At 46.2% G+C, this 26,414-nt stretch overlaps 1 protein-coding gene across 2 annotated transcripts in view; it reads left to right on the forward strand.

The window, feature by feature from the left end:
- The window catches only part of LOC135915213 (phospholipid scramblase 1-like), a 109,182-nt gene that overhangs the window by 49,045 nt on the left and 33,723 nt on the right, over positions 1-26,414 (forward strand). For both annotated transcript variants that reach the window (XM_065448238.2, XM_065448237.2), the window contains exon 2: positions 8,828-9,232. In XM_065448238.2, coding sequence (XP_065304310.2) covers positions 8,920-9,232 — 313 coding nt within the window. In that variant the 5' untranslated portion in view covers positions 8,828-8,919. The remainder of the gene's footprint in view (positions 1-8,827; positions 9,233-26,414) is intronic.

The raw sequence follows: 26,414 nt of genomic DNA on the forward strand, positions 1-26,414 counted from the left end.
CTGGCAAAAATACATTTCCGGAATTAACTCTTATACAGACGAAAGAAAAGCTTGGAACAGGGTAAACAAATTAAAAGGCAGCGAAACTCATCCTCTACGATTAGTAAACATACAAGCAGACAGTCTTGAGGACCAAGCTGATTGTCTAGGAGCACATTTCGAGCACATTTCCAGTACATCTCATTACACAAAAACATTCCTAAAATACCAGCGACTAGCAAAACAGCTGCATTCGGGTCGGAAAAGCACATCAAATGAAGCATACAATCCTCCATTTAGTATGGCTGAGTGCCAGGCCTCACTGACCTGTTGCATCAAGTCCGCTCCAGGAAGTGACAGAATAATGTATGAGATGATCAGACACTTACACCCTGAAACCCATAAAACACTACTGTCACTCTTCGATTCCATGTTCTCTGCTGGCTACATTCCTCCCGCCTGGAAAGAAGCAATCTTAATCCCTATTCTCAAAGAGGGCAAGGACCCTTCCTCACCCAACAGTTATAGGCCTATAGCTCTGACAAGTTGTCTATGCAAATTATTTGAGAAAATGATTAACCGTCGCCTCATCCATTTTCATGAAAGCAATAAGATACTCGATCCCTTTCTATGCAGTTTTAGGGAGGGTAGATCCACAACAGATCACCTTGTCCGCATCGAGACAAATATCCGAGATGCTTTTGTCCACAAACAATTTTTTCTATCAGTATTTTTAGATATGGAAAAGGCATACGACACAACCTGGCGCTATGGAATCCTCCATGACCTGTCTGAAATGGGAGTTCGAGGCAACTTGCTGAACGTGATTTAGAGTTACCTCTCCAATCGCACGTTCCGTGTTAGAGTTGCTAACGTTCTGTGTCGTCCATTTACGCAAGAGGCTGCTGTTCCGCAAGGTGGTGTGTGGAGCTGCACTCTTTTTATTGTCAAAATGAAGGCGATCCAGACTGCCATACCACATACTATGTTTTATTCCGTATATGTGGATGACATCCAGATAGGTTTTGAATCATGTAACTTAAGTATCTCCGAGCGACAAGTACAGCTTTGCATAAATTAATTATCTAAGTGGGCGGACCAAAACGGTTTCAAACTAAACCCACAAAAAAGCACATGCGTCCTATTTTCTAACAAGAGAGGCATAATGGCGGACCCCGCAACATATCTAAATGGAGAACGGTTATCTGTGAGCCATGTACACAAATTTCTAGGAATCCTGTTAGACAGTAAACTGACTTTTGCACCACACTTGAAGTGTCTGAAATCAAAGTGCCTAAAGTCTATGAACCTGCTGAAGCTCTTGTCACGTACATCTTGGGGAAGCGACAGGCGGTGCCTTTTAAAGCTCTACAAAAGTCTAATAACAACACGCCTTGACTACGGAGCAATAGTCTATAATTCTGCCGGACCTAGTGCTCTTAAAATGCTTGATCCTAATCACCACTTAGGTATCCGCCTTGCTAAAGGCGCCTTTAGGACTAGCCCTGTGCAAAGCCTCTACGTCGAATCAAACGAATAGTCATTGCACTACCAAAGGACATATTGAACTTTCTCCTACGCCTTAGAAGTTAACTCAGATGTTAAACATCCTTGTCATTCAACTATATGCGACTTGTCCACTGCTAGGCTGTTTCGTAACCGCCCAGCCACTAGGCCTCCTCTGTCCCTCCGGTTGGAAGCACTCTCAGAAAAAACAGGGGTCCCTATTTTACACAATGTCCTAATGGCTCCTACACGGCTTCCACCGCCTTGGGAGTGGCAGACTATCCAATGCGACATCTCTTTCTCAGAAATATCGAAACGAGCCCCGGAGGCACACATACATTCACATTTTCTGGAACTTAAGAAAAAGTACTCATGTGATGAATTTTAAACAGATGCTTCGAAGTCTCCAGCTGGTTTTCTTACGCAGCTTTGGGACCCTCACTTTCAACATCTGGACCACTAAACCCATACACCAGTATCTTTACGGCGGAAGCATACGCCATTCTTAAGGCTATTCAACACATGCGGCTCACAAATGTAGCTAGGGCTATTATCTTCACAGACTCACTAAGTGTAGTGAGAGCCCTAATTAGCTTACGAAAGCATAAGAACTCCATTTTGAATGAGCTGTATAGCTTGTTATGCTCCTCATATATGTGCAACCAAGCAATTATACTATACTGGGTACCTGGCCATAAAGGCATAAAAGGCAACGTAGCTGCTGACGAAAACGCTACGTCAGTGAGTTTTAGCAACACAGATGGAAATATCCCCATTTTTTCCACAGACCTAAAGCCCTTTCTGCGCCGTAAATTGAGGAATCAGTGGCAAGAAGAGTGGGATACACAAACATTGAATAAGTTACACATTAAAAAACCGAAATTGCGGAACTGGATAAGTAACAAAACAGCACGGTACAAGGAAGTACTTCTTTGCCGATTAAGAATAGGACACACTTACAGTGCTCACTCCTACCTCTTGACTGGCGGGGATCCTCCTACTTGTAGTAGGTGTGGCGGTAGCCTGACTGTCCTCCATGTTCCTATCCAGTGCCCTGCAATAGAAACAGAGAGGAAAAAGTATTTCCCTTCTGCGTATCGGGAAAATATACCTCTCCATTCTGCGTTTTTTCTTAGTGACGAACCATTTTTTAAACTGCAAATAGTCTTAGATTTTTTAGCCGAAACCGACACCCTAAAAATCATTCGGCCAGGCAATTTTTAGCACATGACTAACAGCCCTGCATCCAAGGGCTTGCTTGAAACTCTGGTGTCAGTGTTATGTTTTACTGCATAATGCTTTAACGGAAGCCCATTGCCATAGTCCGCATCACTGCCTAGTCACCGTCATTATTTTATCAACTATATATTCTACGCCACTTACAGCTACAGATTTTAGGCCCTTTTACAGCCATGTGACATCTACCATGAGGAATCCATTGTGCACGCCACCAATAATACATCGTCAACATTATCACTTGTCATGGCGCTCTTTGGCCAAACCTGGCCCTTGCGACATAAAACACCACAGATCGTAATCTTGTGCGCTCAAAAGTGCCAGCGATGGATAGGTGCCATTTAAGTGGAGAGAACATCAATTGAGATGTCGCTACTGAAGAAAAGGCTGTCCATCTTATTGGCTAAAGCTATCCCCATTTTTCTCATGATCGTGAATTTATCTTTGTTATTGTTTGATAAAGCTTCCGAAAAATGACCTTTGGGGCGCCACCCGACAAAAAAAAATAGCGATGATGCATAAGTGACCCGATGTTTGAAAGCTTGCCGGCATATTATAATTAGCAGACACGATTGTTATAGCGCATTACGTGCACTTTTCTTGTGCGCTCAAAATTGCCAGTGATGGAGAGGCGCCCTTTAAATGTAGAGAACATGAATTGAGATGTCACTGCTGAAGAAAAGCGGTCCATCCTATTGGCTAAAGATATCCCTAATTTTCTCATCAACGTGAATTTATCTTTAGTATTCTTGGCTAAAGATTCCGAAAAAAGACCCTTGGTGCGCCACCCCACACACAAAAAAAATATCGAAGATGTGCAAGTGATCCAGTGTTTGAAAGTTATGCGCTTTCCGTGGCGTGCAAGCATGTAATACTTAGTAGACACCATCGTTAGTGCGCATTGCATGCACTCTTCTTGTGCGCTCAAAAGTGCCAGCGATGGAGATGTGCCCTTTAATTGAAAACAACATGAATTGAGATGTCCCCGCTCACGGAAAGGAGGTCAATCCTATCAGTTAAATCTATCCCCGTTTTTTTTTCTAATCAACGTTAATTTATCGTTTTTATTCTTGGCTAAATGATTCGAAAAATGACCTTTGGTGAGCCACCCCACAAAAAAAAGATCAAAGATGCGTAAGTGAACGAAGGTTTGAATGTTAAGTGCTTTCCGTGGCGTGCCGGCACGTAATATTTAGCAGACATGATAGCTAGCGAGCATTGTGTGCACTGTTCTTGTCCGCTTAAAATCGCCATGGTTGGAGAGGTGCCCTTTGAATGGACAGAACATGAATGGAGATTTCCCCGCTGACGAAAAGGTGGTCTATTGCATTGAACAATGTGACCCCCGTTTTTCTATCAAATGGTAATTTATGTTTTTGTTATTCTTGGGAAAGGTTGCGAAAAATGACCCTAAGCACTCTACCCCTCAAAAAGAAAAAAAAACGATCGAAGATGCAAATTTGACCTGATGTTTAAAAGTTAATCCGTGGCGCACAGGCATGTAATAGCACACACGATTGTTAGCGCGTATTGTGTGCACTCTTCTTGTCAGCTAAAAATGGTCAAGTATGGAGAGGTGCTCATCAAAGGTGCAGAACATGAATGAAGACGACCTCGCTGACGAAAATTGGTGTATCTTATTGGCTAAAGCGATCCCCGTTTTTCTATTCAAACGGGAATTGATCTTTTCCTATTCTTTGTTAAAGGTTGCGAAAAATGACCTTTCGTGATCCACCCCACAAAAGAAAGATCGAAGATACCTAAGTGACATATGGTATGAAAGTTAAGCGCTTTCCATGGCTTTCCTTAGCAGACACGTTCGTTGGCGCGCCTTGTGTGCACCGCAATAATGCGAGGGTAGCTGTAATAGTATAAGAGCTAAACATGCAGTATAGAATAAAGGTATTACAAACCTGCGCCCCAACCTCCAATCACGAAGACAAAAAAAACAGAACAGTTCTGTGAAGATGTTGAATTAGCAAGGAGAAAAGCGTAACTAAGTATACTAATGTCAAGGGCAACTTCAATGCGAAACTAGGGAAAAAGCAGGCTGGAGAACAAGCACTTGCAACTGCGTCATCGACTCTAGGAACGCTAGAGGAGAGACATAGATATAGTTCGCGGATATATATAAGTTCCGAATAACGAATTCATTTTTTCGGAAGCGGGGCAACAAGTGGACTTGGAGATGCCCTAATGAAGAAAGAAGAACTGAAATACATTGCATATTCTCTGCCGATTTCTTTCTGTGCTCTTTAATTTCCAATTATCGCCCCATCTGTGTATTACCATTCTTTAGTAAGGTAATCGAAAAGCTAATAGAAAAACGTTTAACTAATTACCTTACAAAATTTAACATTGTCTCACCATTCCAATACGGCTTTCGCTCGGGTTACTCGACCGAACTGGCTCTCATTGCTCTAACCGATCAACTAAAACTAGCTATCGATGAAGGGAATTATGCAGCGTCAGTGTTTGTAGATTTATCAATATGTTGAAAACTGCTGTACTTTTGTTTTATTACGTTTACTTTGTAAAGGAGGTCCCATTGCAGTCTTTGACTCCGGGACCTCCTCCTGAATATTAACAACTTGTAATCATTCTAATGATCTCAATAAAAACCGATTCTGATTCTGATTCTGATTCTGATCCCACTGTAGTGCAGGGTGTAGAAGCGTTAGGTAGGATAAAGTGCAGTGGTTATAGGCTAATGCGGGCTAGGATTTCCCTCAATACGAAAAAAAAAGAATGAATAAAATTGGCCAAGGAACAGGCCAACCTAGACGTAGTAAGGCTGAAAGCAGACCAATTCATACTGGTGTTTGCTAAAACGTGTGTAGCTTTAGAACAGAGTGTTGATAATGGCATAGAGGTAATAAATGAAACCGTACCTAGGTTTGCTTCAGAAGCACCAGTTGAAGGGGGAGGTAAGGTACATAGGCAAAGAGTAGGTAAGCTCTCCCAAGTAACGAAATAACTAATAAATAAACAACCAAGCTACGAAGTGTACAACTCATGAGATAAGATAGAATTCGTGGAGCCGTCAAAACTGATCAACATGAAAAAAGTGACGGTTATCCGAAATTATAACGTCAGGATGGCTGAGGAAACAGTACAAGATGGACGCAGCATGAAATCAGTAACGTGAAAATTAGACATAGGACAAGCCAAGATATATTCACCGAAAGTTAAGCTGGGCAATATCATCATCAATTTCTGAGATATAGAAACAAAACATAGAATTCTATACTGATCTGTACTGTACCTACAGCAGCACCACTGCCACTATTAGAAGTAGCAATGAGCAGCACACAGAGGCTTCTTCCATAATGAGCGATGAAGATAGAATAGCCCTGTCAGGCATCACCTGTGTATAGCGGCAGGAGCAGACGGAATAACAATCGATGTAATCAAAGATAGAGACGATATCGTACTTGAAAAGCCTCCTGGCAATTATACAAGATGTCTGAAGACTTCGAGAGACTTCAGGGAATGTCTCCGATGCTGTTCACTGCGTATTTAGACGAAGTATTCGAACCAATAAACTGGGGAGACATAGAAGCTAGGATCAGCGCCAAATGTTTCAGCAGCCTTTGGTTCGCCGATGACATTTTGCTGTCCAGGAACATTGGACGTGAGTTGCAGCAAATGATCTAGAACATTAACAGGGAAAGTAAGATTGGTGTTGAAGAATAATGTGCAGAAGACAAAGATCATGTACGATAGCCTGGCAACGCTGCAAGAATTCAAAATCGCTACTGAGCCTCTAGAGTTCGTAAAGGAGCATTTTTACCTAGCTCAAGACCTTGATCACGCGAAGGAAATTTACTGAAGAAGAAATGTGGCTTCGATTGCATACAGCAGGCGTTGCTAGATCCTTACTGGGAGCTTACCAATATCATTGAAAAGAAACGTATACAATCAATGCATCTTGCCTGCGCCAACATATGGGGCCAACACTTGGAGATTGCCAAAGAAGCTTGAGAACAATTTGGAGGACCACGCAAAAGAGTGAAGGAATGAAAAATGCTAGGCATAACGCTGGCAGCAAGAGAACGATGTGGATCAGAGAGCAAATGGGGAGCCGATATTCTACTAGACTTCTATAGAAATAAATAGAGTTGTGCAGGCTATGTAATGCGTAGGATGGATAACGGGTGGACGATTAGAGTTACAGAATGGGTGCCAAGAAAAGGGAAGCGCCAACGAGGACGACAGAAAACTTGGTGGGTTGATGAAATCAGAAAATTTGCAGGTACAAGGGCAGGCGTAATTTGAGATCACTGGGAGGCGCCTTCGTCCTGCAGTGGACATAAGATATGATGATGATGGTGATCGGTTCATCAGTGACCAGAGCCTCTGCCTCAGAGTGGCGAAAAGCCGGACAACCCGAGTGTGTCCATGGTCCTTTTTTCTGGTCATGCATATCTCTTCTGTATTGTAAGCGTGAGTTGCTGAACCCCTTGAGTCAGAGTGTGCAGATTTGTGGACGCGACTTACTTATTCCTCAATTTCTGTGCAGTTGTGTCAAAGAAAATACCTCCAAAATTAAGATTAGAGTGGACGTAGTTTTGTGTGCCCTCTGAGCGCCTGCAGAAGCTATGCAAACAGGTTAATCCACAGCATAACAAATTGAAAGCATGTTCTACTCAACATCGCAAACAATTTTTAACCTGCCCTCATAACTTTTTCTATGCCATTCCACTTTCTTGCAGAAGAACGTATGTCGGTCACCACGGCAGATTCATCAATGAGACACTAAAATTGAATTGATATAGCGTCACTAAAGCAAACTGGGTCATTTGCGTATTGGTTGCCGAAATAGATCCTGCAAACCCGTGTTTGAAAGCACTTCCTTTTTGTATAGCGCTCATAGCAGGATGACAAGCGAGATTGTCGAGGCCTGTGAAATTGCAAAATTAGAGGAAAAGTGCGTCAGCACGCCATCAGTGTCGCTTTCTGGAGCGGAGAAAAAATTCTTTGGTTTTTCTTTATAACGATTGCAGTATATGTTTTCACCACGCCTTGCACAGGTGTAGGGTTCATCGACATGAGCCACTGAATGTTATTATTCTGTCATGCTGGTTTCCGCTCGCACGGTATGCATTTATCGATGCGTGCGGAAATAAAATTTACAGTTGAAAGTGTCGCGGTCTCTCTGTATTTGTTTCTTTCTACGTGCTCGTTCAGTCGCGCTTACAGACTCTATCATGAAGTGGAATTGTTGTCGAAGGGGAGCCTTCATTCATTGTCTTCATCTTCAGAACTTGAATCATCCAGTGGCACCGATGGAGAAAATGTGACGTCCTCAGCAGAGTCGTCATCCTCTCAGAGAGGGCAAAGTGCGAGGAGTCACTTGTGCTATTCGCTCGAAGATTCGCTCGGCGGCTTCATCGTTCACATGGGGCCTGCCACCTAGAAAGAAATATAGGTGTATCCTCAATACCAGAAGCAGGTAACTGCAGCCAAATATCTGTTTTTTGCTAAGCAGCGCCAGCACACTACATCCGCGTACTGTCATATTTTTGTTGTCATTGTAACCCAATGTCCAAGATGTTCGACATTGTAATATACATAACGCACTTGCCAAAACTAACGCATTGGTTATTGAAATACGCGTTTCTCTGAGTTCCTTGGGTTCTTAGGAACACAAACAAAAGCCTAAATGTGCTTTATCACATGCGAAAAAGCATATAAATCTACTTGCTTCTTTAGCGGCAGCCATAGAAGGCGCTCGTTCTCAGTCCTGTATTCGGTTGTCCAATATATTTAACGAATGTTCCATTGGTGGGCCTCAGGGGAACCTCAGTTTTTTGTCTGCAATAGCTTTCGCGCTGCTTTTGTTTGTTTGCTTCCGTCTACAACTGCCAAGCCTCTGTTGGGTTCGTTGGCTTCATCAAGCCTCTTCAGCGGCTGTTTCAGGCCCACCAAACATTCTTATGATATTAAATAAACATATAGTAGCATATTAGGAGAGAGGAGTTTTTTTCTTTCTCGCTCAGTGATATATGCTCTCATAACCATGTAAATGACCACTTTTGAGGGTAAGTATGGAGCGGGAAGGCTTCTTCACGTCTTCTCCTCACGGCACACTTTCGCACCGCAGGCAGGCTGCTGCTGAGAAGTCAGCAAAGGAATTTCCGAAGGCACTTATCTGCTGACGGGCTTTCTTCAAAGGAAAGCGTTGTCGCATGCACGATGGCATCATGGCCGGCACCATGGCCGGCAACACCACGAGCTGTCCCGGCATCGCGAACAGCACCCGGGGGATGGCAGACAGGGCAGCCTATGGTGTTCGCGCCGACCGCTGGAATGGTGAGACAGCAAGCAACCGCGATGCCCATGGCCGAAACGCCGGTGGCTGATGCGCAGCATGGGACCAACGTTCCAATGTGGACGCCGAGCTTGGCACCACCGGCCCTGCCCGCGATCCCAGGCTGCCCCGCGGGTCTGGAATACCTGACCAAGATCGACCACCTACTTGTCCACCAGGTTCTACAGTCCATGGAACGTACGTGTCGCTCCCCACTGCGGACGATGGGCGGATGAGTCTTGGAAGTGACGCCAAACGGCACCAAATATCAGGACGTGAGAGCGCGACTCACAGCTGCGCTGACTATTCTTCTACAGCTTTGCAGCTATTTTTGCAGCTTTGCGAGAAAGGTGCGAGAAGACGTGAAGGGAGCGTGCGTGGAAGTGAGACAGCAATGTAATCACTCCGGTATGAACGATATTTCCTCCGAAAAGAATGAAATTGCAAGGAAAGTTTACGCAAGCATCCTAACTCTTACGGATGTGGAAGGCTTCAGAGATTAGTCATGCGTGCTAATCACGAGTTCGACAGTATGGCGCAATATTTAAAACGTCACTAACAGCCACATTAAAGCCAATGCAATGACACGTGGTTATCTTTTTCTTGCATACTAACCTTATTTCATCGTTCACGAATGCGGTCGTTCGCGCAGCGTCCTGTGTGTCTGACATAGCAATGTCCGCATAAAAAAGGAATCCCGTAAATGACGTTACAAGGGCACTTAAACACTGCTGTCGATGCTTTTTCCTGCAACCTTATTTTATCGTCGGTCTCACGACTGACTTTTTGGCAGAGACTAGCAAAATTATTGGAGGTAGTGAGGAGCAGCCTAACGCCTCATTTCTTCAATAAGAACTGATATAATTGGAGCTCTAGAGTTACATTTTCATGCCAGTATTGTTTCTTTATTGAACCCTTTGCTACTTGTGAGAGCTTACCTATTGGTGGTCTTGGTGCGTTATTTCTCACTTGAATTAGTGCTTCTCAAATCAGCCTAGTCAGGGTTCACTGCTGTGGATTATTCACGTTTTACCATGGTGGAAGCGTATACATAGCTTCGTTGGTCTCCTTCCTTACGTTTGGTAATGCGATGTTTATTGCGAAATGAGCTTCAGCAAAACAGAAAATTTGGTGAATAAGTATACCGAAAATTTCGTCTACCCTTAAGTTCACCTTTGGGAGTTGAAAGCGATAGCATTCACAGATCCCAGACTGAAGCTAACGCTTCCCGGCATGTGCGGCTTATGTAACTGTAGTGCTTACCGGGAAATGCTGGCGGCGAACGCTGTGCACGAAGACGACTTTCTGGTAGAAACGCGGCTTTCTTCATGGGCCCATCCAAGAGATAGTGCAGAGCCACGCCACAAGATTTACATCATTTTTTGTTTTGCACGTTGGCATTCGAGCAATATTCAACATTTAATAAAAAGGATTGCGCTGTCGGTGTTTTGTTTCATGACAGTTGTTTGTGGGCGGTCCTTCTCGTAATTCATAGGAATATGTCAAGAATGTAAGACAAAGTATATGAGCAACATTAGTGATAAAGTGGTGTGGCAATATAACCCGCATATACCGCATGTCATATAGCAAGGCCGGATAAATACTTATAAACATGTGTTCGGGATGATGTTTATCGATGCGCAAGTCCACCGACGCGGGATTTCGTTTGACGAGGCCCTTAACGCTATCACGTTAAGAAATGTTGCTTTTGTTTACTTTCGGTTGTTGCCCCAACCGAAAGTGTAGCCCCCGGGCATTTCTTCTATCCTTTTTGAATGCAAAATACTTGAAAGCCTTAAACGATACAATAAACAAAATACATTGATGTCGAAATTTAGCACGCGCTCCCAATGCTATCGATTGCTTTGCTTGCGCGTCCGCTAGGTCGCTATCTCGTGACGGTAACTACCCAATGGGCAGTTTTGATGCGCAGAGAAAATGGTGGCGCCGTACATACCATGCTCCATGCGTGGAGTGCCATGCACGCAGCCGGTAACCCGCTAATCCGTAAGCAGAAATAGACAGTTTTAGTTTGGCGTTCGCAGCTGTGCATACGCTAAGCAGCACACGTTTTTTACAGTTTTAGTTGGCCTGCAAAATCTTCGGATCTCAGATGTCGTACTCCGTCGTTGCGGTTATATCGCGATAGTAGCAACATGTAGCGTAGACATCTCGAATGTTTCTTTCGTTCGGTTTAGACTCGTTCGAAACGAGAAGCGATCTCCTAAACACCACAAGGTTATCCGTAATACTCTGTCGTCGAAGCAGCCTGAGACTAAGCGAAATACGTTTACACAGTCACTTGCTACGAACGAAGAGCATTTTACAAAAGCAACGCCAAATTCAATTCCAAGCGGACAGCCGGGACCATCACCATGTTTGACGCAAACTCCGCAAACCACGCAAAGACGCTGACGTTAAATCTGAGAAATAGCGTGCGTATGCTACACTGTATCGGTCGTTTAGCGTTCTGCGCATGCGCAGTGACGACCCGCTACTTTATAGCGTACACAATGGCATAGCGTACGCTAAACCAGAACTGGCTAATAACTCTAAGGACACTCTAAAACTTTCCTATACGGATTTAGGATGTGGACACGCCAATTGGTGTGATATCGTGCTACCTTCGCACCTGGCAACTTTTTATAGGTTTCGTGAGACTACTACTTTGGGCATAGTCGCGACTGGGCGAGAATTTTGGAGGCCACACCAGGCAACACTGATATCTCGACGACGTTCACAGCGCAGAGCACGTTTTACTCTTGAGAAAATGACCATGTTCACAGTAGAAAGCTTGCTCTCATCGCACAAATGAAAAAAGTACCAGCAGTCTCTGAAATCTGCTTATCATACATGTGAAGCCCGAATAGTTTCAGCCACAAGAGGAAATGCACGGGTGCAAACAGAAGGCATCGCATCAAAAGATTGTTACGATACAGCAAGCGCTTAAGAGACATGGAACAAAGGAAGACGGGCATCTGGGCGTGGCACGAGCTGGTTTCCATCCTTGTCTCTGGCTGCACTGCTCTTGTAAATACACAATAATTGCTTGCTTTGTCTGCATCTATCCACACGTAATATTGCGAGCATATATATTATGGGCGTCATCTTCCGCTTATCTATACAGGGTCTGTTCTGAAAGTAGTGGGACTCTTTTTTTCCTGGGTGAACAAACGCACGAGAGGCGGTCTGCGTGGGCAGGATCGGCGAAGGGGAATATTGGGAACGCTGGGAAAAATCGGCAGTCGGCTCTTGGCCCATGAAGAGAGCAGGTCGCTTGTACTGTGAACCCCTGTCGAAACGTCTTGTTACGGAGAATCATGGAGCATTTACTGGATGAGCGATATGCGATCAAATTTTGTGTAAGGGTTCGCGAAATGGGCAAGGAGAATCACAACATGATTAAGGAGCCCTGTGGTGATGCTGCCATGGCTAAATCAGGCGTTTTTCATTAAACAAGCTATTCTGAGAAGGTAGGGAAAGAATGGAAGACGACGGCCTCGCGGACGCCCTTCGACCAGAAAGACAAACGAAAATGTATCGTGAGCGAAAAATTTACTGAATAGAGATCGTAGGATGAGTGTCGCAATGATTGTTGTTGACGAGCATTCCTCAAACCCAAATTTTTTAGATCGTCACAGAAATCTTAGGCGCGACGAAAGTGTGCATGAAGTTCATGTCGGGAGTGTTGTCACAAGAGCGAAAGGCCAACTGGAGAGCGTTCTGCCAGGATCTTTGATCATGTCAATGAGGACCCCGACTTTGTGGACAATGTAGTGACCGCTGACGAGACGTGGGTGTTTGATTACGCCCCGGAGAGCATTCGGCAGAGCTTAGAATTGCACACCCCTCCTTCCGCACGCCCCAAGAAAGCACCAATGAGCAAATCCAAGCAAAAGTCCATGTTCATTTGCTTTTTCGATCGACATAGAGTCATCGACAAAACGTTCGTACCACCCGGACCAACAGTCAATGCAGTTTCTTACGTGGAAGTCCTCAATAGACTGCGAGAAAGCATTGTTCGTGCCCGCCCAGCCATCGCCAACAATAGGCGGCAGCACCATGACAACGCGCCCAGACACATGGCGTTACGTGTAGTGGAGTATCTTGCCCAGCACAAGGTGGCAACGCTGCTTCAGCGCCCCTACAGCCCCGACTTGGTCCCGCCAGGCTTTTTCTATTCCAGAGAATAATATCGACGCTCAAGGGGAAGCATCACGCATCGGTAGAGGCAGTTCAACGGGCTGTGACGAGGGAGCTAAATCGCGTTCCGGTCCAGGCGTTCGTAAAAGGCTCACGAAAGCTGGAAAAGTCGTTGGCATCAGTGTGTAGATGCAGAAGGGTGCTACTTTGAAAAATTCCAATCGTTTACACTATTCTCATGAATATAATATAAAAAGCAATGAGTCCTACTTCATTCAAGACCCTGTATAACCATCACCACCGCATCGCATCTTGATCTTTGGCGCGCTGTCTCTTGCGTCGGGAATAAAAGCATCGAGAGAAGACACTGCTTCTCAATCGTTGAGGTGCTTTAAGATCTCTTTGACCTCTCCGAATTCCTCTCCTGGAGTGGCGTTGGGGTCGTTGCTTGCGACAAGTATCCACTGATATGTCGCAAGACGAGCCTGCAGCGTCCACCGGCTCCCGTCAAGTGCCAGCCACCCTGCCCTCCTGGATAGAAGCAGCCGTCAGCCCGATCCTGAGATGTTCCCTGACCTGCCTGGCGATGACGGTGAAAGGTGGCTTGACTGCTACAAACGAGTAAGCTCCTTCAACCACTGGGACTATGCTTCTAAATTCCAAAATGTTGCCTGCTACATCACTGAGGACACCATGGATAGGCTTAAGAATCACTATCAGGACTTCCTTAAGTGGTATTCTTTCAAAGAGCACCGGCGGCGTATTTTTGACACGCCTACAGTCCGCTCTAGTGTTGCTAAGATGCAGCACCCTGAGTGCTTGCAGCATTGTGGCGAGTCCTGCACGTCGTACATTGAGGACGTTCTCGTGCTTTGCCGTTGCATCGGCAACGCCACGCCAGACACTAGCCATGTCCTCCACCTACTAAAAGGCGTTGGATCTATACTTTTCAACGCCCTTGTGGTGCGAAATCCCATGGCTGTACACCACATCATCTCTTTGTGCCAGCGCCTTTGCAGCCCCTCTGCAGCCCAACTCACCATTCCCTCACCAGCCCCGTGACCAGGAGCGCTCTGATCCGAGCTCTTATTCGAGCTCTCATTTCTGAACGGCAATATCACGATCTGTTACCTTCCTCCAGCGCTCACGTTAATCTTGCTGCTACCGGCTTATAAGGCACTATTATGACCAGCGCCAATCATACAGCCCCCTCTCCTTGCATGACGCCACCTTCGTACACCCACGTTGCTGCATTGCCACCGTGAATTCCTTGCACCGCGTCGCCTGTGCCTGTTCAAAGTCGGATAGCACCTTATACGAGCACCCAATCCGCCTGAGTAGTCTGCCTGGTTTCAGTCACGTCCAACTTGCTACTACTGCGGCATACGTGGGCACACCTCCCAGTTTTGCGGACGCCGCCAATAGGACGAACGACGCGGCAACGCTGCCTTTGAGAGCGATGCGCAGTCTCCTTATGAATGATACAACGGCCACTTTGATGATATCCATCTCCGCCCGACTTATCCAACAAGCCCCCAGTATCTGAACCTAGAGACTCCGCTCCCCATCGTGATTCCGGCGCTCCATTTCCCCGCTTTGCCCCGGCTTTAAAAACACCTGTGCAGCACCCCAATAAACAACCAGTGCACTTATTAGGAGGAGAGCTGTAGGTTCGCGAACTGTTGTAATTCCTCCCGAGCGCTCATCAAGCATGTTATCGATGGCTGTGGAAGGTGTGCGGTTATTGGCTTTCATTGACACGGGAGCTACTATTTGTGTTATGCGCATGTACTTGTGCTCTCGCTTGAAAAAAGTGAAAACAGCTTACATGGGACCATCTCTGCGTGGAGCAGATAAATGAATGAATGAATAAAGCCTTTAACAGAAGGAAGTGGATGGCTCTAGGCCGCTGTTGGGGATTAGGAGGGAAATGAATGTGCCATCGCGGATCGTTGGCTGAATCACATCTTCATCTCGTTCTTTGATCTTTTGCTTTATGCAGGCTCAGGTGCATGTTCAGTTCCACCGCTCTCGCATGGGCTGGTCGACCCCTTCTACACTACTTGAAACAAGCCACTTTGTCTGCCATATGTCCCAATGGCTTTCTATGTTTCAGGGTCAGTTTGCAAGCCAATTCCTAGTCTTCTCATGTCTCCGTGCAGTAAATGTTGAATGTCGGATCTCCCTTGTGAAAAAGCTGCACAGCTCCAAATGAGTTGTTGCAAGTCTGCTCTGCATGGCTCCTGGGAATGTGTGCGTCGGGCATAAGTGTTCGCAATCCTAGCTTCTCTGGGTTGGTGCCATTTCTTATGTAAGTGTGGTGTGTATGCAGCGTTGGCCATAACCTTATTAAAAAAAAACTCTTCCGTGCGAGTAGGCCCGCCCTTGTGGTCAAACACATGTATTGAGGTAGCTTCTATTAGTCTCCGTTTACTGTCTGCTTTTATGTTAGTGCAAATTTAATGCATGAGTGCTTTGCTAGGAGAGCCTTCGGCGAATATCTTTAGGTATGGATTTTGGTCCGCGGGGTTTGCCGAGGAAATGGGGTGTGGGAAGCAGTGCGTGTAATCAAGCTCACCCGCTTATGCGGCAGCTGCGTGAGCGGCTGCGTTTCACCCATCCGTGCCGGTGTGCCCCAGCGTCCATAGGATTTCAACATTTGTCCCATTTATCTGTATTCTCTTTAGCTTTTTTCTATTGTTGTTGGCCACAGCATCATCTGTCGTAGGCACCGTTAATTCAGTCACCGCTTCGTACGAGTCAGTAAGGATCCGATAATTATTTCGCACACTCTGCTCTATAGCGTCTCTCATGTCAATGGGAGTGGTGTTGACCGCTCCCCATATAGCTAAGAGTTCAGCTTGCAAGGTCCCACCCCCGGGAAGCTGACATGTGATAGCCATTGTTTGGGTTGCACATGTGCTAACCCAGGCCATGTTTGCTATGCCGTTTGTGATTGCAGCGTCCGTGTAGATGTCAATGCTGTGCTGCTGCATTCTTGGTTCCAATCTCTTTTCAAATATTTTTCTAGCTTCTGCGTTTCGTCTGGCGATAGGGCGTTGTTGCCTCCGTTTGCCCAGTGGTGCTTCCCATGGTGGCGTTAGGGTCGCTTCAGCGGGCTCTGGCTTCGCATGGACCTATTTATCCCATGTCATGATCTGTTTACCTTGAATAGTGTTTTCCAACCGCGGGAGCGTATTCGAATTCGTACTTCATTGATTAGGTCCCGCATGGGTGTAATCGTTACGAGCTTGAGCAGGTCCTCGTTCCTCGTGTGCTTCGGTGGCCCAGTGATCGTACGGAGGGTGGCCCTGTGTAACTTTTCGGTGTCGCCGAGGTCTCGTTCAGAGAATTCGTACACGGGTGCCCCGTAAAGAGTCCTTTCAACCGCGACCGCTTTTCTAACCGTTTGACACGCTTTCTCACGCGCTCCGCCATACTTGCTCGATATTCGTCTAGCCATGTGCAGCAGCGGTCTCCATTTTTGATTTAGTGTGCGAACCCATGCCTTGGGGCTGTTGCAGCTAGCAATCTGTGCTCCGAGGATCCTAATTTGTCCATTGCTCGACGTAATATCACTTTGGCAGATGCGTAAAGTGATCCGCTTGTTTACGTTGGTCGCTTTCTTTCCGTCTACGCTGATCAATTCCATCTTCTCTGGCGATAGCTGCAGTCTGAGGTTATCTAAAGTGCTGCTAAGGCTCAGGATCGCTACTTGCAGTTCAGTTTGCATTCTCTGTATGTCGGAATAATCCACCGCTACCGTCCATATTGTTATAGCGTTGGCGTAAATAGTAAAACGGGCCGACGTGTCTCGCTCAGGACTTTCTGCCACCCGTGTCATGGCCAGATTGAATAGCATAGGTCCGAGAATTGAGCCCTGGGGCACTCCCCTATCCAAGTAGTAGGTCTACGGAGTCCATCCCAGTACCTTGCCATGGAGCTAGAATGGTCTGCTTTGGAGGAAGCTACGGATCCAATTGTACGTTCTTTGGCTAGGGTACCTGGTTGCCAATTCCTGTAAGATGGCCTGTTGTTTCACGTTATCGAATGCTTCACACATATCGACTTCAAGAATATAGTCAGGCATCTGTTTGCGAGACTTACGGTTGATCACTCTGCGGAGAAACCACAGGCAGTCATGTGTGCCCATGCTCGGCCGAAAACCTGCTTGCGCAAGATGCAAACCTGGTTGTACATATTCAATGCAGTGCTGTATTCTTGTGTGTAGCATTCGTTCTATCAATTTGCAGACAGTTGATGCTAGAGCTATGGGGTGTATGTTAACTGCTTTCGTGTGGTCTCTGCCGGCTTCGGTATTGGGTAGACGAGAGATAGTTTTAGTGAATCCGGCACTGGTGCGGATTTCCAGGATTCATTGAACATTGTTAAGAGCTGCTCTTGAGCTTCATTGCTGAGGTTTCGAAGTTCTTGCCAAATCACTCCATCGTGCCCGGGAGCTGACCTCATTTTGCTTTGTGCAAGGGCCGCTACGAGTTCACTCAGCGCAAAGGGCGTGCCTAGCTCCTCTTTGGTATTGTCTACCGTGGCAGAAGGCAGCGGTTCCGAAGGCGCGTCGGCAGCATGTGGGAAGAAAGTGTGGATTACACCGTTCTCCAGCACGGCAGGCTCTTCTCGCAAAAAGAGCTGAGCGACAGGAGACGCGCCATTCTTGCGCCCAAGCAGGGTTCTTAAAACCTGCCATAGTCTTTTTAGACCGGGTTCTAGGCCAAACTTCACGCACGTATTGTGCCACGCGTGTCCTTCGAATTGTTGTTCGTATTCCTTGACGGGTCGGTGTTGATGATTAAGGCGCATTAGGTCTTTGTTATGCTTTCCTTTATACCGGTATCGCTGTGTGAAGCGGTTAACCATCCGCCATAGATTTGCAAGGTGCATATCCATGTGAGTTGTATTGTCACCTCATGGGATAGTTTCTCTTGCCTCTGGCCATGTTTACGCTATGATTGCGCTGAATCATTCAAAGTGCGCAAAAGAGTCCCCGGTGGCCATTCGAAATTTTTTCCAGAAAAAAAACACCCTTTATCTCCTCTCTCAGATATTTTTTTCCGATTGAGCGTGATAATTATTCGTAAAGGGTTGCTTCCCCATTTCATTGCCTTTTGAGCCCGGGAGTGGCTAGCGGCAGATGGGGAGTTGTGTCCTGTTGTCGCACGTGTAGCCCTATGCGGGTTGATGTTTCTGGTGTGTTGCACAGGTCCAGAGTTGAAATTTCTATTGCGTCGTGCAGTATGCGTCCTCTCAGGTCAGTTTTGGTGTAGCCCCATGTTTGATGCTTGGCTTTAAAGTCTCCCCACACTAGAATGGGAAGGCCTCCTGCTTGTGCCTGCACCTTTCCGAGCCATTAGTAGGAGTCATTCCAGTGCTTGCCCATTAAACGTCTGTAGTACGGGGGGATTGCCGGTGGCCATGCGGTCATAGCTTTACTGCCACAATTTCTCTCAAATCATTACACAAATCTAGTGTTTGTATTTCGGCTGGCCTGAAATCGTGTGTAACTAAAAGAGCAGCTTCACTTTGCGCTTGTTGGTTTCCTTTGCCCTGGTGCAGTTTCGTAGCCTTCTGAAAGGTTCGGTAACCTGGAATAGTGCATGGTCCCCTTGACTCCTGTACAAGCACGACAAGGGGTTTGAATTTTTTAATTTGCGGTCTTAGTTTGGATCCATTCTGCGTAAAACTTCGACAGTTCTATTGAATGCATATATGCCATGCCGTCATCTTTCCTTGCTGGCATACGCCTTTTAGGTTCATCATATTGCTTCTGAATATTTCTCTCAATTTCAGTGAATGTCGCCTGCACCTGAGTTTGTATTCCATTTGTTACCGTCTGAAACTCCTCGCGTAGGTTCTTTACGAGGCGGTGGGTCTCAGTGTATCTTTCCTGCCTTTGAATGCTCAGCATCTGCGCATACGCCATCTTGGGCTGTTAGTGGTTTTGACACTGACGTTGCCTGGTTCTGCTGAGTGTGTGCAGGTCCTGCGTGTTGCAGATTTCTAGAGTTTGCCGTGGGTTTCCGACTAATTGGTCGCCCAACTCGACTGTTACAACGCGTGCGTTTTTCTCGGTCTGCCGGCGTTTCTGATTCACGTTGCCGTGGCGTTGGCGGTGGTTGCGTATCTTGTTACTCTGGTGGTAGTTGGGCGAGTATTTGCTGCAAGCATGCTCTCACCTGTTGATTTCCTCTCTTTATTTGTTGCTCATAGTGAGCGAATACCGTGGGTTGTGTGGATGTCCCCACCAGCACTTTTTTAGACCAGGTCACTGTCCTCTGACCTTCTATGTTCTGCACGACTGTCTTATTGTCTTTCGGTGCATGGCTAGGACATGCAGAGTTTAGTGCTATGTGGCCCTGTTTCTGGCATGCAACACAGAATAGCTCTTCGTCGCATTCGTTGTCTTCAGGGTGTTTTCTACCACACTGCTTACAAACATCGTCTGAAGGGCAATACTAGGCAATGTCTCCCAATCTGTGACAATTGTAGCAAGCTATAACCCTTGGTCTGTATTCATGCACCCTTGTTATCTCCTAGTCGAAAACGAGCCTGTTTGGGGGCGATTCCGTGTTAAACGTTAGTAGCAGCATGTTCGTCTTCCCGAGCAGACATGCCTCTAGGACAGTTGCCATCTCGCATCTCAAGTGATCCTTGATACATTCAATGTCTGGCCGGGACACACCTTGATGACCTCCCGACTATGCCCCACCTTCTGTGTTGGCGCTCTTTCAATTATCACTTCATACGTACGAATGCGACAGCTCATTTTCTCAGCCAGTCCTGTCAGGGCCGCAAGGCTCTTCGCGTGCTCTTCATCCCTGACAGCAACCTTTATGCAGTTTGCTGCAGGGTCATAGCGGAAAATTGGTAATTCTGCAAGTTCCTAACTTCTTGCTGTCATCTCTAGTGCTGCTGTTATAGCCTGCTTAGGGATGTTATGCACGTGTACCTCGTTAAGTAGCCTGATAGAGAGGGCGAAATGAGGTCGATTGACTTTTCTGTTTGGTTTCCGCGTGCTGAAAAAGGCCCATTCTAGGCTTCCGTTGTACTCGTTGTCTTCATCGTTGCTATCGTCGTTGTCATCCTCGCTTGTATCCTGAATTTGGTCGTTCACTTGCGCCTAAATCGATACGGTTCATTCTGACATGTGTGGATATAAAACAATGTACGTATGATGCCAACAAGATGAGGCAAATTGAGACAGACAAAGCATGTTTCCTGACTAGGCCTACATTCTGGTTCGTGAAAATGCGGGTAAGCAGTATTCAGCCCTCCACGCTATGGTACTGCACGTGCCATAATTGGTGGTATCCGTCACAGCCTGTCATTTTATTCCCGTGCACTCACAAATTTATTTTAGGTTGGGACTTTGTCTCTTCGTCGTCCGCTTTGATGTTGTACCATCAACGCGTTCAAGCGAGAGAGCGACCATTCTCCTGGGGCCGACGAAAGACGATTGCCTTTTTTTCATAGCTGCCACTTCTGTGCTCCCTCCCGGTGACGAGAAACTTGTTCGCTTCGTCCCCCGCCATCACCGATGAGGATCTGCTTCTCACTCCGTATGGCTGTTCAATTTCCCGTGAGGTCTTCGCTTTATGTCCGCTGCGTTTCAAAGGTGGTTGTACGTTCATTACAGCTGTTCATACAATCCAAGGCACCACTGCGACGTCCTTCGTGGACACACCACCAGTCTCAGTTGTTCCTCTTGATGCTTCTCAAGCTCCGCCTCGGCAGGTAAACCTGCTACTCCATCCGCCTTGCTTCCGCAATATGCCCTGAACCTACCTCTTCACAGACTCACGTATTGCTAGATTTGCTTACGAAGCACCACTGATCCTTTGACGCCAATTCGCCTTTACTCGTAGAAACTGCCGTCGTATCCCACCGCATCGAGACCAATCGCAAAACTATTGCACGCCGTCGTCCCTACCGGGCCTCTTACCAGAACACCGAATCATCGAGGAGAACGCCGCCGACATGCTGGAAAAGAACATCATGCGCCCCTCTACAAGTTCTTGGTCATTACTGGTCGTTTTCATAATCGTCAGCAGCAGCCTATTTGATGTCCACTGCAGGACGAAGGCCTCTGCTTGCGATACCCAATTACACCTGTACTGCGCCACCTGATTCCAACTTGTGCCCGCGAATTTCCTAATTTCATCACCCCACATAGTTTTCTGACATCCTCGACGGCAATTTCCTCCCCTTGACACCAATTTTGTGACTCTACTGGTCCATCGTTTATTCATCCTACGCATCACAGGGCCTGCATAGATCCATTTGTTCTCCTAATGTCCATCGGTATATCGGTTATGCCCGTTTGATCTCTGATGCACACTACTCTATTCCTGTCTCTTAGCGTTATGCGAAGCATTTACGCTCCATCGTTCCTTGCGCAGTCTTAAACTTGTTCTCGAACGTCTTTGTCAACCTCCAAGTTTTTGCCCAATATGTTAGCACCGGTTGAATGCATTGATTGCGTACCTTTCTTTTCAATCGTAGTGGTAAGTTCCAAGTCAGGATCTGGCAATGCCTGCCGTAAGAATTCCATCCCATTTTTCTTTCTCATCAGATTTTCTTCTCATGATCAGGATCTCCTGTGAGTAACTGACCTAGGTACACGCATTCCTTCGCCGACTCACAATCTTGAACCCTTGCCGGGCTATTGGACATTACCTTTGCCTTCCACGTATTATTCTTCAACCTCACTCTTACTCTTTCTATGTTAAGGTTCTCAATTATTTTTTAAAATCCGTCCCCACGGTTGCTGCGCAGGACAATGACAGGTGCAAACTGAAGGTTACTCAGATATGCACCGTGTGATCCTCACTCCTACATCTTCCCAGTTTAATAGCTTCAATAATACTCCCAAGCATGCAGTGAATATCATTGGAGAGATTGCGTCTGCTTGTCTGACCCTTTTATAGGTATAGCTGCTTTCCTTGTATAGAACCAAGGTTTCTCGGAAATACACAGATTTCCCAAGATGTTCGCGCATGCCTCCCTAATCCTTGCCTGTATGACTGCTGGTATGCATACTCAATTGAATGCATTTTCATAACATATAAAAGGCATATAGAGAGGTTGATTCTACTATGCAGATTTCTCGACTATCAGATTGATCAAACGGAATGTGACCTATTGTAGAATATCCCTTCCTGAAGCCCGGCTGTTCTCTTGCTTAATTGAAGACAAATGTTGCCCTTATTCTATCGAACAATATTTCGTGAATATTTTCTGCGGTCCTGTAAGTAAGCTAATGGGCTGTTATTATTTCAATACTTTAACGTCACACTTTTGTGGATTAGTATCATGTTGGTGTGCTTCCAGTTCTCTGGAACTAATCTAGTCCTTAGACATTTTTAAAGAAGGGCAGCATGCTTTTGAAACGTGATATTTCTTCCATCTTTGCTTACATCGACTGCTTTTCCATCTTTTCCTGCCACTTTCGGCGGTTTCATGTCTTGCAAGAATATTATAATTTTGTCGCTAGTTATGCAGGAAGCCTTTGTATGCTGCTCCATTCCTACCTCGAAATGCGGTAGCGTTGATGCTCTGGGTACTGTACAAGTGAGTATGGAATTCTGCGGCTGTCTTTATTATGTCATCGAAATTGCTGATGATATTACCCTATTGATCTTTCAGTGCATGCATCTTTGCTTGTGCTATGCCGAGTTTTCTTCTCATTGATTTGAAGCTGCGTACATTTTTGACTGCTTCCTCTGTCTTCCTCGCGTCATAATTTCGAATATCCCTTGCTTTCTCCTCTTTGAACAGTTGTGACACTTCCGAGAATTCTATCTGACCTCTTGGGTTCGGCAATTCCTTACATTGTCGTTTCTTTATTAGGCCACTTGTTGCCTGGGATAGTTTGCCTATTGTTTGCTTAGGTACGTTACCTGCACCTTCAACTGCTGCTTCTGAAGCAGGCTTAGTTAGGGTTTCATTCATTACCTCTGTCACCTTCACCTCTCTGATAAAAAGCTGCACATTTGTTTGCAAGCACCAGCCTGAACTCGGCAGCTTTTACCCTTTCTAAGTATACGTTGGCCAGTTTCTTGACTAATTTTGCTGTTCATGTCTTCATTTGAGGGAAACCTAGCCCTCACTAACCTATACCCACTGCGCACTACCCTACCTAACACTTCTGCATCCTTCACTATGCTGGAACGGCAGAGATTATGAAATCCTTTCGTTTCTTATGTATCCATTAGGGCTTTTCCAATTCCTGTTACTACCCTCCCTGAAGAAGGTAGTCATTATTTGGAGTTTGTTGCTTTCCGCAAATTCTACCAACATATCTCGTGTAGTGTTCCTGGTATAGATGCCGTGGTTGCCCATTGTTTGTTCTCCAGCCCGCTTTCCCCCCACTTTTGCATTCAAGTCTGCCATGACTACAGTATACTGAGTTTTCACTTTTCTTCCCGCTAGTTCAGCATCTTCTAAACACTGCTCTATTTCTTAATCATCATGGCTGGAAGTTGGATCATAGGTTTGTGCTACTTTTATTCTATACCTCATATTTAGCTTTATTAGGGCTACCACTATACCCTCTAAATAATGCTGTAAAACTCATCAGTGTTGCCCGCTAAGTACCTATTCATTAGGAATCCTGCCGCGCATGGTTTCTCAGGTGGAATTCCTCTGCAAGAGAGGACATGGTCGTTGGTCAGCAGTGTATAAGCCTCGCCAGGACTTCTAACCTAACTAAGGAAAATATCCGACGCAATGCCCGATAGTTCCTAAGAGTCCTGCTAAGGTAGCTTCAGTCGAAATGGTTTGCGTTTTGACCGTTGCCATGTTCAATTCTCAGTGGCGGCCTGTCGATGTCCACAGATTCATAGCACGTTCTGCCGCGTCGTAGGTCTGACCGTCGCCTTGGTCATGTGTTCTGCAGCTGCTGAAGACTGAGGGCGATGTGTTATTTGTGGGAGTCATGACGGAGGTAGTGGCCGAATACTGCACCAGGGAGGTATATTGCTGTTCTGGTGAGGGAGTGTCTTTTGTTGAGGCGTAGCGGCTCTCGTAGTTTGGTTGCACCTACGCTTGTATAGTTAACACCACTATCTCTCAGCATTTTTCTTTTTTTTTCGATGTTAGGCGTCATTCTAAGCCTGGGGATGTAGTGTAAAGGAGGAGCTAAGATGTTCTACTTCTGCTCCATGCCACTTAAGCAGTAAAACCTAAATAAAGAACACACACAATGGATTCGGACTTCTCAACATCGAATCTGAACGTCCGAAATAGGTCAGTCAGTTGACCCTAGAGGCTGCGAGGTCTCCTTAAGGGGCAGAAGCCCAACCCAGAGCAACGTAGGTGCAAAAAAACTAGCTCCGGTTGTCCGTGATCCATGATCGATTGTAAGCGCGCCACACGTGGCCCCGGTGTGCAGCGACGGATTCTGCAGGAACCCCTTATTTAGCGAATTCAGAATTCTATGCGCCCTACTTGCTCGAGAAGATGTCAACCTATGGGCCCTAGATGCGGCGTGTAAGCTTCCCGGATGGAACGACTGTTTAGAAGAGGTTTAAAAAGCCACCTATGAGCCACATTTTGGACACATCTTTTGGTCGGGCGTAAGGACTATGCGTGCGATTTTTCATCTTTTAAAGAAGGGAAAAGTTATCGAAGCGCTGCCTAGCTCGATAGGTAGGATGGCAATATTCCTTCGGGGTCGCCTTTAACACACGCCTCTGGCCGTGGGGGCAGACTGGAGAAAGGGACGCGAAAAACATATTATACGAGCTTGGAAATTGAGGAAAAACTGCTCCGAACAGCGATCAAGCGCGAACCGAGAAATTTGTTACGTAATTATTACAATGCTAGACAACGAATATTTTTCTTTGTTTGGTACCGTCGCAGGTAGAAAAGTAATTATCAAGTATAAAGTTTACAAAACGTACAAAAAGGAGAAGCGGGATAAAAGGGATTAGGTTAACAAAAAGTAATGAAAAATAGAAAGAATACAGCCCTCCGCGATCACGGAGGGACCATGATGCACGTGCGCCTAATGGACGGTAAAAACGGATCGTTATTTTTGTTTTGTATTGATTACCGCGCGCTCAAGATCACTTGCAAGGATGTTTATACGATGCTACATATCGATACCGCACTTGGTTCTCTGCAAGGGGCCCAATATTTCGCCAGCCTAGATCTTCTTTCTGGCCAGGGGCATACTCTCATGGTGAAGCTGACAAAAAAGGTCACCTTTTCTACTCCTAGTGCGTTTACGAGTTCAACGTAATGCCTTTCGGTTTTTGCAATGCTCTACCACGTTTAAAAGTATGATTAAAACTGGTCTTCGCAGATTTCAGTTGAAAATCTGCCTAGGTTATCTGGGCGACATTGTCGTCTTTTAGTCGAGTTTGCCTGAGTGTTTGCACCGTCTCGACGAAGTGCATGCTCACGTGCCTTGGTCGTGCTGGTCACGAAATAAACAGTGGTACTTTGCTAGCACAGAGATTAAGGTCCTGGATCATCTTGTAAACGAATACGGCGTTCAGGCTGATCCGAAGGTTTACGCAGTGCTCAACTATCCACGCCCACTTCCTGCAAAATGACTGCGTAGCTTCCTCGGTCTCACCCCATACTTCAAAATTTTCATTCGGAACTTCGCCACTATGGCCGCGCCCTTCCGTGGACTTCTTGCCACGGCCAATTCCTTATAGTGGTGCAGTCTGTGCGACGCCGGTTTTCTGGAACCTAAGCGCGTCTTGACCTCCCCATGCCTCCTTTGTCTATATGATGGTCAGGCACCCACATAGTGCACACTGATGGTATCGGCCAAGGATTTAGCGCAGTGCTGTTGCAGTGCGACCGCGCTAATCGCAGGAAAGTCGTCGTATACGGAAGCCACGTTATCACTTCTGCGGAAAAGAAGTACACAATCACCGAACCGGAGTTCCTGGCTGTTCTATGGTCCCTGTAGGAATTGATCCCATGCATCCACGGTCGGCATTTCACTGCTGTTACCGACAATCAGGTTTTATGTTGCTTATCAACGTTCGAAAACTTGCCAGGACGGCATGGCCGCTGAATTTTCAGATTCAGATGCTCAGAAGTATATGACTTCGATCTCGATTACAAATCCGGAAGAAAGCACCAAGCGGCCGACGCACTCTCCTAGTGCGCACTACCGTCATATTTCGATCACGTTGTGTCACCTTGTCAACATGGCTACGTGGACGCCATGTTTTCGCTTTTACCTATTGCTTAACTGACC

The sequence above is a fragment of the Dermacentor albipictus genome, chromosome 8 (assembly GCF_038994185.2).
Source record: "Dermacentor albipictus isolate Rhodes 1998 colony chromosome 8, USDA_Dalb.pri_finalv2, whole genome shotgun sequence".
NCBI lineage: Eukaryota > Metazoa > Arthropoda > Arachnida > Ixodida > Ixodidae > Dermacentor > Dermacentor albipictus.